This window comes from Pseudopipra pipra, chromosome 10, assembly GCF_036250125.1.
Source record: "Pseudopipra pipra isolate bDixPip1 chromosome 10, bDixPip1.hap1, whole genome shotgun sequence".
Taxonomy (NCBI): domain Eukaryota; kingdom Metazoa; phylum Chordata; class Aves; order Passeriformes; family Pipridae; genus Pseudopipra; species Pseudopipra pipra.
In genome coordinates, this window is record NC_087558.1 from 23,170,220 (window position 1) to 23,186,599 (window position 16,380).

General features: G+C 54.4%; 1 protein-coding gene and 1 long non-coding RNA gene across 3 annotated transcripts in view; both read left to right on the forward strand.

Annotated features, from left to right (window-relative positions):
• The window catches only part of LOC135419882 (uncharacterized), a 163,534-nt gene that overhangs the window by 1,152 nt on the left and 146,002 nt on the right, over positions 1–16,380 (forward strand). The gene's annotated exons all lie outside the window — the stretch shown is intronic.
• Positions 24–16,235, forward strand: LOC135419868 (galactose-3-O-sulfotransferase 2-like). 2 transcript variants are annotated; one of them, XM_064666786.1, is made up of 4 exons: positions 24–7,520; positions 11,858–11,968; positions 12,647–13,559; positions 14,224–16,235. In XM_064666786.1, exons 1-4 carry the CDS (start codon positions 7,492–7,494, stop codon positions 15,079–15,081), a joined length of 1,911 nt encoding a protein of 636 aa, XP_064522856.1. In that variant the 5' UTR covers positions 24–7,491; the 3' UTR covers positions 15,082–16,235. The 2 variants fall into 2 exon arrangements, with proteins under 2 accessions (XP_064522856.1, XP_064522855.1); XM_064666785.1 differs by lacking the exon at positions 24–7,520 and having other exon boundaries at positions 11,196–11,968.

Sequence of the window (16,380 nt, forward strand, 5' to 3'; positions counted from 1 at the left end):
GCAGTGCCCAGTGCCCAGTCTGGTACAGTCCAGTTGGTGTTGCCTGTGCTGGCTGCTGGCCCCACTCCTTGCTCCGTCCTGCTTGCCTCTGTCTTGCCTGCTTCCCTCCTGCTCGGGTCCCACCTGCCTGCATCTGCATCTTCTGCTCATCTTGGATCCAGGCTGCTCACCACCTGCTTCTCTCCGGCGGTTCTTCCCTGACTGCCTGAAGCTGACTACACCCGGTTCCCTTGCTGGTGGGGATAACCTTTTTCCAATTTCCTTTTGTAGCCTTTCCTTTTCCTTATCTCTCCCTCTTCTTCTCCCCACCTCCCCCTCGCTTTTACTGTTACTTATTTTTACAATAAAGCTAATGGTCTGTTTGAGACCTAACATTTGGAGTTTTGTGCCTTAATCTCGCCTTCGAAGTAATCATCTAAAAGAACCACGTTATAGCCTTTAACCGGTCTGTCACAGGCGAGGGGCCATTCCTGTTTGTTGCTTCTGTGCTGCTTTGCTCATCCCCATGGGGATGCAGCCCAGAAGGGGAAGATGAAAGGGAAAGGGAAAAAGGAAAGGGGAAAGGGAAAGTCCCCTGAGACTCCTTGAGTAGATCCCAAAGGGGCCAGTGTGTGCTCTTCTGAGGGCCAGGGTGAGGAAAGAAGCTGAGATGGAGGCTTGGGGCAGATCCTCCTCTCCTCTCCTGGCCCTGCACACCCCTGTGCTGTGGAGGGCTGGGATCCCTGGGGAGGCTCTCTGGGCTGGCACAGCCCTGGCACAGCCCTGGCCAAAGGGCACCTGCCTGCACTGCCCATGGGAGAAGTGGCCCTAGCCGGGCTGGGCCTCGTATTTAGGGGGTCTCCTCTGAAGAAGCCCAGAGCTGTAGCGGTCCCTCCCTCTCCAGACCCTTCCCCAGCTCAGTTCCCTTCTCTGGACACGCTTCAGCCCCTCAATGTCTGTCCTGTAGTGACAGGGGTAACTGTATGTGTTCAGTAGACACAGGTTGATGCTGTAGCTTTCCTAGAAAACATAAAACCTCTCCTAGATTTCACTCTATTTTGTTGGGGTTTTCCGCCAGGTGAGGCATCACAATTATCTGGGCACCCTGTCATGCAATCCATAAATAGGAGGCAGCACCAGACCATGAGATCCCCACCCTGTTTGCCTGCTGATATGTTTCAAAAGGCGTTTGCTCAGTAAACACCTGCTCCACCCAGTTTCCCTCGATCAATACGGCCTTTCTGTCCAGGCTTCATCTGAAAACCACTTCCACTATTTTGTTGTGGGCACCAGCCACTGCCTGAGGCAGAGCCAGGGCTGGACCCAGCACTTACACACTCCTCCAGCTCAGATGCAGCAGCACAGGGCTCCCACTGGCCCTGGAGAATCCTAAAAACATCTTTGGCCATTCCCAGGTCAAACACAGCTTCCTGAGCTCCAGCAGCCTCCTTGCCCACTCTGCTCAGCAGTGATGAGGTCACACTGCTGCTGCTGGGTCCAGCTCAGGGCTCACCAGCACAAGAGAGTTCAACTGACTGAAGCCAGTTCAATGCAAGGCCACAAAGGCAATGAAGGTCTGGAGCATCCTTTGTACAAGTAGCAGCTGTGAGAGCTTTTGAGTTGTTTATCCTGGGGAAAAATAGTCTCAGGAGGACTTCATAGATGTGTATAAACATCTGATGGGAGGGAATGAAGGCAGGAAGTCAGGCTCTTCTCAGCAGTACCCTGTGACAGGACAGGAGTCAATGGGAGCAAACTAAACCGCATGAAATTCACCCACAGAAGCACAGACTGGGTCAGGCTGGAAGGGACCACAGGGGCTCATCTGGTCCCACCTCCCTGCTCCAGGAGGGTCATCCCAGAGCACATGGCACACAGTTGTGTCCAGATGGTTCTGGAATATCTCCAGTGAGGGAGACTCCACACCCTTTCTGGACAATCTGTTCCAGTGATCGGTCACTGCACAGGGAAGAAGTTCTTCCTCATGTCCAGGTGGAACTCCCTGGACATCAGTTTCTGCCCATGGTCTCTTGTCCCACGGCTGGGCAGCCTCGAGCACAGCCTGGTGCAACCTCTGACCCTTCCCTACAGACACTGACAAACATGGGTGAGGTCCCCTCTCAGTGTCTCTTCTCAAGGCTGAACAAGCCCAGCTCCCTCAGCCTTTCCTTGTAAGAGATGCTCCAGCTCCTTCATCATCTTTGTCACCCTCCTCTGGACCCGCCCCAGGAGCTTCATGTCTTTTTTGTACTGAGGAGCTCAGAACTGGACAAAATTTAATGACAAGGTGGGGGGGGTCCTTCCCATCTCTGCTGAGGAGGGCCCATGGCATCTTGTGCTTGGGATGCCCACTTTTGTTTCTTCTGCAGACAGACCAGCAAGTCCTCCCAGTAACATGCAACCAGGTGTTTTGTTTGGAGAAAACAACAAGGATAGTCTCAGGATGGTTCAGAAGACCCTGGATCCCACAAGGCTCTGAGGGATCTGGTCTAATGTCAAAGTTGCCCTAAAATATAGAGTTCTTTCAGTGCCCAAGTCCTGCAAGTCCTGCAGCCTTCAGAGGCTCCAAGACAAAGCCCAGGTTTGTGAGGCATCACCCTAATCTCTTGGAAGTCTTTGGCAAGCAAACAAAACCAATCAAAAAGAAACAGCAAAGCCTGTTCCTCAGACAAGCAGGGATGTGTTTGGTTGTTCAAAGGACTCTGATAAGGTGACCAAGATTAAAGAACAAATAAAAGTACAATTAGGGGCAAAGTCCCAACGCCAGCCAAAACTCATACAGAGGAGCAACGGTGTCCTTCTCACCTAACCCTGAGCTCATCCACCTGCTCTTCAGCCTTCCCACTCAAGAGTAGTTCTGCCTGGTGCTGGCACAGGCTCTGCCTTGTCCCCTCTGGGACAAGGTCCCCGTGACAGTGGGATCCCACACAGCACAGCAGCCACAGCACTGGTCCTGCACTCGGCTCTCACCACGCCTTGCTACTGACTTCCCAGGTGGGTGCGTTTGCTCCCTGAGCATCCTTCCAGAGAGAGCTGGTATCGATGGGCACAGCACCACAGAGCAGGCTGACTTCCATGTCCCGGGAGAGCTGTTGAAAGCTGGTCAAATGAGCATGCCCAGCTCGCTCTGCAAAGTGTAAAATTAACTAAATATCAATTTAGGTGGGCGGTAATGGATGGCGGCAATGGCGGCGGAAGGGGAGGCCCATGGTGTGATAGATTTCAGAATGACTTGGAAAGCAAACTTGCACATTGCTGATAACACAGCAGGCTGGATACCCTGGGAGAGTCATCTAGAAATTATCATGGGTCGCTCCATGAACAGGTCTGTCTGGAAATGGGTCTGGAAAGCAAACAGAAAAGCTGCACAAAGGGTTTGCTGGCAGAGAGGGCACAGCTTGTCCCTCTCGTTTCTCTCCATTGGGAGTTTGTGGGAATGTCTACAGACCTAGGAAATTGCTATGTCCCAGACCCTGGTTTCCCCAGTCCATCACTGCATCTAGGGCTGACCTGCTGCTGGGGAGACAACAAACCTCTTGTCTTTCCATCCCCCTTTGAGATCCAGCAAGCTCCAAGCTGCTGGGGTACAAATGACATGGCCAAAGTGACCATGATGGCAGACAATGACAAAGAGAAATGCTTGCTTAAGAAAAACACAGTTAAATAAATAAATAGAATTAAATACAGGGGAAAACATGCTGATGTGATGTGAACAGGGACCTTGCAGTCATACCCAGGGAGGAATGGGACCCAGCCCCACATCAGACATGCCTTCCCTGACTCATCCCAGTGGCAACAATCCCCTTCCAGGTGCTCAAACTCTAGCTACCTGCATGAGGCAAAGGGACAAGTCTCCAGCCAGGACGCTCTGGCCTCAGGCATCTGGACTCCCACTGCAGATGCAGCCAGTGCCACCCTGGTCCTGCCCTATGGGAGGGCTCCTCATCCCCTTGCACCAACCAGGATTCCTTGGAGGCCTACCCTACTATCATGGCACTGCCAAGAGGTCTTCCAGTCCCCTCTAACATGAGATCAGTAGCATTTTTACTCCCGGCCCTTCACAGGATAATTTCAACCCTGGATATGGCTTTTTTGGTAGCACATTGGTTTTCCCCCTCCAGCTAATGGCTTTGCCCAGAACTTAAGCAACATTGGCTGCTTCTTTTAGAGGTTTTGTTGTTTTTGCAGATGTCCTACTTTGGCTTCAAAAGCAAGAAGCTATTTCCAGCAGGAACTCCATCTCTGCTAAGGAAACCTCTGCGGGCCACGCCAGCCCCAGGAAATCCCACGGGGTTGCCCCCAGCCTCTGTTGGCAAAGCCCTGCAGCAGTTTCCTCATCTTCCCCAGGACCCCAGACTCTGCTCCCTACAAAGACACCTCCCTGAATGCCTGTACCTTCCAGGCTGCAGCTGCCTCCCTCTTGCCAACACACACAAGGACATTGGTGTGCTCATCAGCCAAGGAATTGTCCCAGGGAGCAGCAGTGGCCTTCCTCCTGCACCTCACTTCCGCAGCACTGTCCTGGCGTCCAAGCTCTCACAGGAGAACAGAGCTTTGCTGCTCCTGCCTGGAAGGTCCTGGCTGGCTCTCACCTTTCCAAGGAGATGTGTTGTGCTGCCCGCCTGAAGGCGGCTGCTCGCACCTCGGGGCTCAGCAGGGAGTGTTGGTGATGGCAAACAGAATCTGCCTCCAGCAAGACCAAACAAAAACCCACACACAGCTTTCTGCTGGGTTGGTTTTATGCTGGAGTGATCCCAACCCAGCAGGAAAAGGAATGAGGTGTGGATAAAGGCAGGAAGGTGGCTGGTGGATGTTCCAGCGGGGCTCAAGCCCCTGCAAACCCCAGTGCTTTCCCTTACACCACCCATTGCTCTGGCAACTGGTCTAGCCTCTGGGTTGGAAATCCAGCTCACAGGTCTCCTTTCCTCCTCCCCATGTGTCACCTTCCCACATGTTCCACTTCATCTCAACCCCTGGTACAGGCTTGCAAATGGATGAGAGATGGCTGCTTTCCAGGTGCAGCTTGTCCAACAATCCAGAGGAAAACCCACTAGCAGCTCCTCTAGGCCATGGACAGGCCAAGCAGGAAAGCCATTACATCAGAGTGGCAAGGTACTGGGCATCTCGAGGCTGGCTGAGATCTCCTTGCTCATCATCTGAAGCAGGGACAGGGGACAGGAATGGACTGGAGTCTTTGGGGCTTCTCTTCTGCCTTCTGCTGAGATCAGCAGTGAATGTGCAGCCACCAGAGGAGGTGCCCAATCCCTCCTACAGGGGCACCTTTTGCTCCTCAAGGGACACAGCTACAAAAGGTGCAGTTACCTGCCTGTATCCTGACCCCTATCCAGTCTCTGCAGGAGAGACAAGACCACTGGGTGTGATCTCAGAGGAATGACATCCCCACTGAGGCCCTCAGACAACTGGCCACAGGTGGAGCCCCATCCCATCCAGGTTGCACTCCAAAACAGCCTCTCTGGGATAGAGGTGCAGGGTAGCAGAAGGATCCTGAGAGAGCTCTTGAGGTCCCTCAGATGCGTCCTCTGGCACAGGAAGCACACAGGCAGAGGAGAGGTTGTGCTGTGCTTCCCATCACTGCATCCCTGCAGGAGCAGACAACTTTGCCTTTTGAGTTTCTCTTCCACAGACGCATCAAGTCATGCCCGAGAAAGAGGCTGCAAACAAGGATACACAAAATCCTGACTGGGATTACATGTGGAAACTGAACCTCCATGAGGTCACCACGGAAAAATAGGCTTGTCCCTAGGGAAACAAGTGAGCTGAGCAGCAGCCACTGAGCAAGAGGAAACAATCAAAGATGAGCAAGATCAAGCCTGTCTGGGCACCCTCACACTGACGAGCCTCTGGATGATCCCAAACATTCTATTGCCCTGCAACCATAGAATGTTCCCCAAGGTCCTGCCTGGGGAATGCTCACAGACCCTCGGTGACCTACCCCCCATCACCATGCCCCAAGCAGCCTTATCCAGCTTGGATTGCATGGAGCATGGTTGTGCAGAGGGAAGGAGTGGGAAAAGCACCAGCTCTCAGTCCCTGCATCAGAGAGGGGTTTGATCCCCACAAACGAGCTCACATGTGGCTCTCAGGAGCCCCAGACTCCCAAATAAGCTGCCAGCCTGTGCAGAGAGCCAGAGCACAGGATGGGTGGAGAATGAGAGAGCCCCACAGCAAACTTGTGGTTTTGATGAGGTGGACAGGGAGCGGCAGCACCTGCCTGTGCCAGGGTAAGAGGAACAGCTGCCTCCCTGCCAGCCAGAGGGCAGGGAGGGAGCTGGGCCCTTTTGCCCCTCCAAAAAGCCAAAGTCTGGGCTGGAAGTGACTTATCTGCCCAGCATGTACTTCCTGAGTCCTGTCAAGGGAAAGCACATGTGGCCAAGGTCCTCTCCTCTGGGGCCGGGAGGCAGGTGGGGTGACTGGTCCTGCAGAGGGGATGTTGCACAACCTGAGCCACTGGCCCTGGTGGCCCATGTCACAGCCACCCATCTCCACCTCCCCAGGTGTCTGTGCCCAAACAGGAGAAACACGCAGTCCTGCTGCCTGGGTCCCTGGTCATGCAAAGCCATGGATGATGCTGTGCAGGACGCTGGGATGAGTTTGAAAGGGAAGGATGTGGAAGAGAAGCTACTGCAGAGAGAGGAGACCCTGGCCAAAGGACCGGCTGTGGACTTCCATTGTGGAGAGCAGCTCCCAGTCCTCCTTTGAGTTGTCTCAATTTGTCCACCAGCCAGCAAGAAGCAGACCCAGTGACCACTTTTTCACTGGTGCTGGAAGCCAGTTGGCTTTCTAGCAGGGCTGTCCTGTTGCTGATCATCCTGGTGCAGCACAGGGCTTGGGGACTTGGCTGGCTTAGAGGAATATGGGAGGCCAGTCTGAAGATGGCACATACAAGACATCAGTGTGTTCAGTGGTGCCTGGAGCAGCGAGGGGAAGCACAGGAGGGAGCTGGGGATTGCCGTAACCCCAGCCCAGTGTGGATGGAGCCAGGCTGCATTGGAGAGGACTCCATGTCGTGGAGGTGTGACTCACCCTGCACAGACCTGAAGACTGTATCAATAAAATAAAGAGCTAAACACTCGTGACTATCTCTGTCAAGAAGAAAAAGTAGAACATGAGAAGGGAAAAGAAGGGACAAGCACAAAGAGAGGAGCGGGGGGCAAAGCCCAACAGCCCTGGGTGAAATCAAGGAGTGACACAGGGACACACACGTGGGTGGCGTGGCCCCACCATCATGCCCTGCTCAGCCTGCCCCCCCTCTGGCAGTGCCTTGCAGGGCTAAAGCTGCCACTCACCAGAGCAGAGCCTGGTCAATCCCTGGGGCAGTGCTGGAGAGCAGGGCACCAGTGGGAAGGTCTCTGCTGTGGGATCACCATCCCAGCTGCCCCGCCAGGGAGGGGCCTCTGGCTGCAGGCACACAAGCCAGGCTCTGGGTGTTTGCTTTGCATTCTCCCAGGCTGATGATAACCACCTGCTCCTCAGCCAAGGCTCCAGCTCACCATGCTGAAATTCAAGAGGTATTTGATCACGTAAGTGGATTTTTTTATGTATTTATTTAAGTAAAATACTGTTTCCCTAAGTAAAATTCTCTTTCCAGCCTACCCAGAGGTGATGTCCTTGTGGGTCCCCCTGTGTTGCAAAACAGTTGGAGATTTAAGTGGTGATGGGAATAGGCAGAGGAGCATTTCTGCTCTGCCTCCATGTGGTGCACTCTGGGGTGGTGGGGCTTCTCTCTTCTGGTGAAGTTCCAAGGGCAGCAGGAAAACAGCATCTTTTGTAAGGCTGTTACCACAAAAGAAGGAGTATGGCAAAGAGAGAGCAAGTAGGATCATAGGCTCATAGAATCACAGAATGGTTTGGGTTGGAAGGGACCTTAAAGATCATCTCATTAGATCCCCCCTGCCACGGGCAGGAACCCCTTTCACTAGATCAGGTTGCTCATCCAGCCTGGCCTTGACCACCTCCAGGTGTAAAGGCAGGATGCTGGTCCCTCCTGCTGCATCCCAGGCAAGGGGATCACCAGCAGAGTAGATGTGGAGCAGAACCCTGGCTCTGTGCAAGTCTTTCACATGGCCAGCCCAGTGAGTGCAGGTAGGGTGAGGTGCCTCTTCCACAGCCTCCGGTTTGGAGAGGATGGACAAGGATCAGGGAAGGGCAAGGGTTGACTTCACAGCAAAGTCGTTTGGCTGGGGGAGAGCGTTTTGGGGCTGAGGTGCAAGGGGGCTCAGGGTCATTCCCAGCCCAGCTGTGTCAAGGGTAGGGTGGGCACTGACACAGGCAGGCAGTGCTGTTGTGCCCTCGTTGTGCTGCTTTATCTTCTCCTGAGTGTCCCGCTGATCATTTTGCCCATTTTCTTATTTATAGCAAAAAAAAAAAAAGTCTGGAATTACTGGTCAGAGGAATTAGGCTGTGGCTGCTGTACAGATGGTGTACATTAATTCCCCATGCAAAATTGCTGCTTCCTGGAGCACACCTGGGCACAGCAAAACAATAAAGTCTTTTTCTGCCACTTATCTGCCTGGTGAACTCCACCCCAGCACCTCCCACAGCAGGACCCTGCAGGGCTTGGCATCCACCTGACCATGGACCCATCCCCTGCAGGGATTTCTGTGTTGGATTGGGACAGGGCACAGGTCAGGCAGAAGCACATCCTCCACTGCTTCAAGCAGAGGGAAAATAATGGCAGGGAAATCTGCAGTACTGCTGTGAGCCAGCAGCACCTGCTGCCGAGCAGCACCCCAGGCACCCCCTGCCCTGCTGGGACACGGCACTGAGACACTCCTGGGGACATCATCCCTTGCAAATAAACCACCAGCACACGGGGTTTGGATTGAATCTCTTGAGCCAGCACAGGAGGATTCAGCTGCTGTGACTCTGCCACTGTGACCCCTCACAGCCAAAGGCATCCCTAGGGTGCTGCATACATGTCTGCACCCTGGTTTGTCACTTTTGGAGGTGACAGCACACAGGGTCTGATCTGAGGGGGTTCTTCAGCTACAGCTTGCCTGCAGAGGGAGGCATCTTCAGAGTCTCTGCAGGAGCTGGGCACTCACAGCCCAACCCACCCTGCAGGGCAGTGCCGGCTCCCAGCAGCTCCGAGTGCACCTTGGACATCTTCTGGTGCTTTGGTCTCAAGTATTTAACTCTGCCCCAAGGCACTCATGACCCTGATCCCATCCTGGTGTGTTAAATGGAGAGAAGGCTGTGCAGGGGTCACCCACAGAAGCCAGCTACAACTCATCCAGCTGCTCTGGCCTCCAAGACAACGGCTGTTCATGACACATGTGCCATTTAACCCCGATTTTGCTGCCTTCATTGCAACTTCTTGGTATCTTCAGCACAAACTTCAGTGCTGCCACTTGCTCAGCACACCCTCCTTGATGCCTGCGTGTCCCACCAGAGCCAGCCTGGAGGAAGGGAGGAAGGGCTCTGTTTTTCTGCTGTCCTGACCAGACCCAAGCAGCCAGCCACATGTTATGTGTTCTCAGCTGGGTGTTCAACCAACACAATGACCATCTCAAAAGAGCAAAAGGACCTGGATCTTTCCCAGGTTCTCTACAGATCGAGAGTTTAGGACCTTTGTGGAGGCAAGTCAAGAATTATATCTGCACCAAATACTTGAGGAGAAGATTTGCATCATTCTGCTTTTGTTACTGGGTGCTCATGCAGATTCCCCCTAAGAGAGAGCATGGATGTATCACTAAATATCACAGTTATTCACCTCTTCATTCCTTTCTTGGTGCTTGTGGTAGGCTTACCTTGAGTGTTTGGAGAGCTGGATTGAGTTGCCAACCAGATCTGTCAAGCAGAATCATCCTGGAGCAGCTCCTCCCTCACTGCCTTCTCCCTCTTTGGTCTCTGACCTTTCACACAGAGTTACTTCAACAAGCCTTTCCTCACATCAGCTCTGGGGCAGCCTCGAGTCTCTGCTTCCCCCTCTCCCTTTAACATCCCTTGGCATTTTATGTGCTGTTAAAGCATTTGGCATTTTTCTGCTCCTTTGCTTGTCGTGCCCATTCATCTCTGACAGCACGAGGCTCTCCTGGTGCTGCTGGCACGGCCAGGCAATGAGCCACGGGCACATTTGCCAAACACCCGTCTCATCCAGGCTTGGCAACCTGCTCCTCAAGTGGAAAAGGTCATGGGTACCACCAGTTTGCCATCAGGTTTGGGGATGCTGTGCTGCTGACGTGTAGGAATTACGTGCCTTTTGAATCCCCAGTAGCACTGCCATGACCTAAGACCTCCCAGTCTTCCCAGTCCCAAGTACTTTAGAAACCACAAACCTCCTGGGGGGAGCTCAGCGCTTCAGCTTGGTAAAGGATGTTACTGGGAGCAGGGCAGAATCATATCCATGAGTGTCCAAACCACTGGAAGCAGCACTGTCGCTATCGAACTACTACTTAGTCATAACAGTTGATGTTTTTTTCTGGAACAAATCCAATTTCTCAGTAACAACCCCAAATTTCTGACCTGTCCGACGCACGTGACCACTTTGGACAGCCCACATTTGTGTCACTGCTGGCTCACCAGGCAAGTACTGCTCCCACGTGCCACAGGACTGCCTGGAGTAGGAGATAAAGCATCATGAAGATGAAGAAGCTCCAGGACAAGCAGGTCTGTGCAGTCCCAGTCCCACTCTCTTGGTTCAAATCTGACCACTGCAGGAAGCGAGCAACACCAACCAACACAGATTAGCTGTCAGAACGTGGCTTCTAAGCACACTCTGACCAAATTCCTGCTTTCATTAACTCTTTCTATTTAGATCCCTCCATTTCATGCTCAGTAAAGCAGCCCCTGACCCTCCCTGCCTCAGAGAGGGGAGAGCAGGCATGTGGGGCTGGCAGGCTGGAACCCCCCCCCCAGCAGAGCCCACCCCAGAATATTTAACCAGATCTTCAGCACAAATCATCTCCTGTTAGGCAACAATTGGCTTCCTGGGTAGAAACCAGGAGAATCACAGAATCATTCAGGTTGGAAAAGCCCTCTAAGATCATTGAGTCCAATTGCTCCCCCAGCACTGCCAAGGCCACACTAAACCATGTTGCCAAGTGCAATAACTACACGTCTGTTAAATCCCTTGAGGGATGGTCACTTCGCCTCTGCCAGGGCTTGACTATTATTTCCACAAAGAAATGAAATGCAAACTATTTTTTTTTCCAGGAAACTTAGTCCCCCAGCTGCTCCACTAAAGATTAGGACTACAACTAAACTCCACCAGGATGTTGCAACAAGTCCTACAAGCAGTAGAAGCCCCGTGGCAGTGTTTTCTGTGGCCTGGATGTCACCACAAACAACCCAGTCCCCCACAGCGCAGCACTGATGACCTGTGGAAATCACACTGCCATTGCAGGCTCAGCTAAAACCAGACAAAAATCCAGGCCACACGCTGGAGGGGCATCACTGGGGCCCCCATGGTGGCATCACATCTTCAGCCACTGCTGGAGCCTCTAACAGCAGGCACTGAGAGCAGGGAGAGCAGGGCAAACAAAGATTTTATTGTCCAGGTTGATAAAGATGGAGTCCTGATACTTCTAGACCAGGCAGGGCAGGGAATACGCAGGGAGCGCCTGTTCCTGGTGCCAAGGTGGGAACCCAGGCTGCTCCAGGAAGGTGTCCCTGAGCAGCCAAGGGAGTTGGCAGTTACCACTGTTTACTTTTCAGAGGAATATCTGTGGCCCATCTAGAAATTTCCACTGGGCTCCAGCACTTGGCACAGCCTGGAGGTTCCTCGGTTATCACTGCCTCCGCATCATTTCCGCCCGCACCTGAAAGAAAGATAAAGAAATAAAACAAGCCTCAAGGCACCTTTGCCTCACACGTTTCTTTTCACCATGAATTTTCTGAAATATCTGTTTCCTTGCAGGAAGCTGAGTGCAGTCTACAGGGTCCAGCCAGGTCGGCTCTGGATCTCCTTCAGCCTCCTCATCCTCCTCCTGGTCGCCCTTCAAGTCGTGGAGAAGCTGCAGCCTTCCAGGTAGGTCCAAAGCAGGATTACAGAACTGCACCTTATCCTCCAGCCTTTTGCTGACCACTGAGGTGGGCTCAAAACCACCCTTCTGAAAACCACCCAACAGGGTCTTCCTTAGACAGGGAGGAAAATCCAAGTGGGAGAGGACTCTCTGAGGCTCCCACATCCCACCCCTATGCCCTGGTCAGAGCTGAGCCCGCTCTGGGGTCAGGCCAGGTTGCTCTGGGCTTTGTCCTGGCACGCCATAACCCCCTACAGATCTTGAGCCCAGTTGTCCCAGTCTGGGGTTATCTGCAATTGTTCCTCCAGCTTCTCTAGGCAACTTGCTCTTCTCTGACTTTGCCTCCTCTTGCTTTGCCCCTTCCATCGTGCTCCAGCGAGACAAAGGCATTGACACAGGCTGCTCACCTGTCCTTCTCTTCTTCATAGAATCATAGAATCCTTAAAGGTTGGAAAACATCTCTGAGCTCATCAAGCCCAACTTCTTGCACCCATCCTGACTCCCCAGGGCAGCAGTGAAGCCCTACACCTACCAGCAGTGCCACCTACCCCAAGAAAGATGGGGAAACACACTTGGTGGTGTCTGTGGGAGGGCTCAGGGGGGCTCACTGGGCTGCAGAGGAGTTGCCCTCTGCACATTCCTTCCGCTCTCTGCAGCTGAGCATCGTGTCCTCCCCGTTACAGGAACTGCCAGTGTGAAGTGGAGCGTGACCTGCAGCAGAGCACGGGCCAGGGGCTCAACTCTGGCCTCCAGACACCTGACCTGCTCTGGGAGGACAATTCCCTGCAGTGGCAAAGGAAAGCTGTGCCAGACCCCACTTCGACTGAGGACCCGCATGTCAGCTGGGAGACCTCACTGGAAAGCAGCCCAGGCAGCCAAGAGGAGCATGGGACACGGCAGCCTGTGGAGAGCAGTGAGAAGGTGGAAGCTCATCTATTGCCCACGAGGCTGAAACCCCAGCTCCCTGTCCTGAGAAAAGCAGCCAGAGAAAGTCCTTCTCCAAGCCTTCCTGGCAGGATTGCCGCAGTTTTGGCAGAAGCTGTCACCAGGAAGTTCATTGTCTTTGCAAACAGACTGAGCACTAAGGAGAACAGGCAAACGTCACCAGCCAGAATGACACAGGTGGAGGTACAGACCCAGTCTCAGCCTCAAGCCGTGGCTTCCCCCAGCCATCAGAGGAGCAGTTCACTGACAGATCCCGTCCCAAACTCAGCTCAAACCCTGCAGGCAGAGGACTCTTACGAAACACGCCCAGAGACAGGATTTCTCCCAAACTGGACAGCAGCCTCTGTGGTCGAGGAGGTGACAAATGGAGGAGGTCGGCAGGCCAGAGGAGTCGCCCCTCAAGGGAAGCCGTGTGAGCCCCAGACTGACATTGTTTTCCTCAAGGTGCACAAGAGTGCCAGCAGCACCGTCATGAACGTCCTCTTCCGCTTCGGCGAGACCCACAACCTCACCTTCGCCTTCCCCCTCGGAGGGGGCTTCCAGCTCTTCTACCCCCGACACTTCATGGCGAGGTTCGTGCAGGGCTTCTCCCCCAGGAGCCCCCAGCGGTTCAACATCCTCTGCCACCACATGCGATTCCTGCAGCCGGAGGTACGGGCAAAGCCACGACCACTGGGAAGGGCGAGCAGGGGAGGGAGACAGGGGCTCATGGGGCGCAAGGCGGGGCACCTGTAAAGCAGGAAAACTCTTCAGGGATGAATCACAGGCAGCCAGGATTGCCCACGGGCACCTTTCACGTTGTTGGCATCTCCTGAGAGCTTCTGGGAGCAGGTCTGATGAATCACTCTGCTTTGACCCATGACAAGATGGGAGACAGCACCTGTAGCTGTCAGCAGCTATCATCTCCTTCTTGTCTGGTGGGCCCTTGGAGACATCCTGTTCTCTGGACAGGCCATCAGGGAACCAGCAGAGGAGAACATCTAAAGTGCATCAGTTCAGGTCAGCCATGCCCAGCATGCCCTCTGGATGCCACTTGATGATACACAGGTCTTGGGAAAGGCAAGGAGACAGGATGTATCTCCATCCCATAAAGCCCACACAGGTGTTGCAGCACATGGTGGGGAGGTTTGGTCACTGCTCCCCTCATGTGCCTCTTCTGGGGCTCTCCACAGCTCCTGGGATGAGCTGCACCTTGAAACCCTCCCCAGCACCCTCTATCTCCCGCCCCAGTGAGCACCTCTGCTTGCCAGGATTGTGGGCAAGCAGGTCCCTTGTCCCTACCCCACCTTTAAACCTTCCTTTTCCTCCTCCACAGGTGCGGAAAGTGGTGCCCAGCTCTGCCACCTACTTCTCCATCCTGAGGAACCCCGTGCAGCTCATGGAGTCCTCCTTCACGTACTACAAGGGCGCGTCAGCTTTCTCCCGCGTGCGCAGCCTGGAGGAGTTCCTCAGCCAGCCACACCTCTACTACGACCCCGCCAAGGGCGACAGCAACTACGCCAAGAACCTCATGACCTTCGATTTTGGCTTCAACCCCAATGCAGAGGTGTCTGCTGAGCGGGTGCAACTCATGGTAAAGGCCATCGAGGCGTCCTTCGACTTTGTCCTCATCTCCGAGTACTTCGACGAGTCCATGGTGCTCCTGAAGGAGATGCTGTGCTGGGACCTGGACAGCGTCGTCTCCTTCCCACTCAACACCAGGGACAGCAGCACCAAGTCCTCCCTCTCGGACAGCATGGTGGAGAAGATAAAGGAGTGGAACAGGCTGGACTGGGAAATCTACATTCACTTCAACAGGACCTTCTGGGAAAGGATCGACCGGGACATCGGCCGGGAGCGCATGGAGCAGGAAGTGAAGGCGCTCCGGGAGCGGCAGGCGGAGCTGGCAAGGACCTGCCTGCAGGGCACGGGCAGCGTGGCCCCGAAGGACATCAAGGACTCTTCCCTGCGGCCACTGCAGCACGGCGGTGCCAGGATCCTGGGCTATAACATCAAGCAGGGCTTGGACAAGGAGACGGAGCACATGTGCCGGCGCCTGGTGACCCCGGAGCTGCAGTACAGCAGCGCTCTCTACAAGAAGCAGTTCCCCCCAGAGCCCCCCGAGACCCCCCAGCCCACTCCCTCTGGGCAAGGCAGTGCCCCACAGCACCGGCTGGAGGGCACCCAACACTGACCCTCCCTGCCCCTCCAGGCATCTTCTCCAGCCGCCTTGGCTGAGGGCAGTGAGGCACTCAGATCCTGGGCTAGGGGCTGCTCCTGCCCTGGAGAGGGGGTGGGCTGGGAGCTGCTGGCAGCCCCCAGTCACCTCTGTCTGTGCAAGACTGTGCACAAGCTCTGGGTGCTACACACTGCTGTGGAGCAGGATGGGCTGCAATGGGGGGTCCCAGGGGCTCAACATGACTTTTCCAGAGGGAACTCTCCCCCCTCAGTCAGCAGCTGAAGCCTCGGCAGCAGGGAGCAGATCCAGGAAGGCAGCCCCAGTCCCCACGCCAGAGACTGCAACAGTGCAGGGCCAAGCTGTAAATCAGAGCCGTGGAGTTTGATTTACAGCTTGGGAATGAGTCTGTCTGTCTGTCCAGCTGCAGCTCTCCTCCGCTCCACCTTAACGCTACCGCGCTGGAAAAGCAGCCTCTTAATTAAAAATAACAATATCCACTGCCACTCCTTAAATTCCCCTTAATTACATCAATTTGCCCCAGTAGACAATCTGCCTGGTAGACACTCTCCCCAGCAGCCCAAGAAACAGATCCCTGGAGCTGATGATCTGGCACCAGGGTGTCAGACTGCAAGTTCCATACCCAAGGGACTGGGGGAGGCCTCGTGAGCATCTCTGCAGCCAGACATCTCAATCCACCACCCGGAGCAGCCATAGGAACATCCTACACCCTGCCTGGGGAAAGGGACCACAGGAACGGGTTGTGGTGGGCGAGTCAGCCTTACTTTTCACACCCTGCACTTATCCACAAATCAAAAGCAGAGCCAGCAAATCAGCTGGGATAAATGGAGGCCCCACCTCTGGGTTTTCAGCTGATTGCCAAACCAAAAGAGGTTCAGGAAAAATTGTGCGGGGGGGATCTGAGCATCCTGGGCTCTCCCTGGGGCAGCCACGTCGAGCCTCAAAGGTTTAGGTTTACAGCCAAAGGTGTCCTGTTTCCTGCTCTGTTTAACCAGGATAAAAGCCAGACTGTGCTCCCAGTGCCTCTTCCAGGGCAGTGCCAAGCATCGGGCCGGGCACGATGTGGGGGCAGCATTTTGGGGGTGTTTGCTGCATGGTTTTTGGGGTGTTGTTCATTCCATAAAGTTTAATCTCTGGGGCACATCCACACATCGCTGTGTTGGTTCCTTCCCTCATTTCTCCTGTTGGGATGTGGTGTGGGCTCATGGCTTGCAGAGGTCTGGATCCTCTTAGGGTTCCTGAGGGGCCTGCAGGTCACCCCAGAGAAAACCAACAGGGATGGACTGCCCAGGGGCA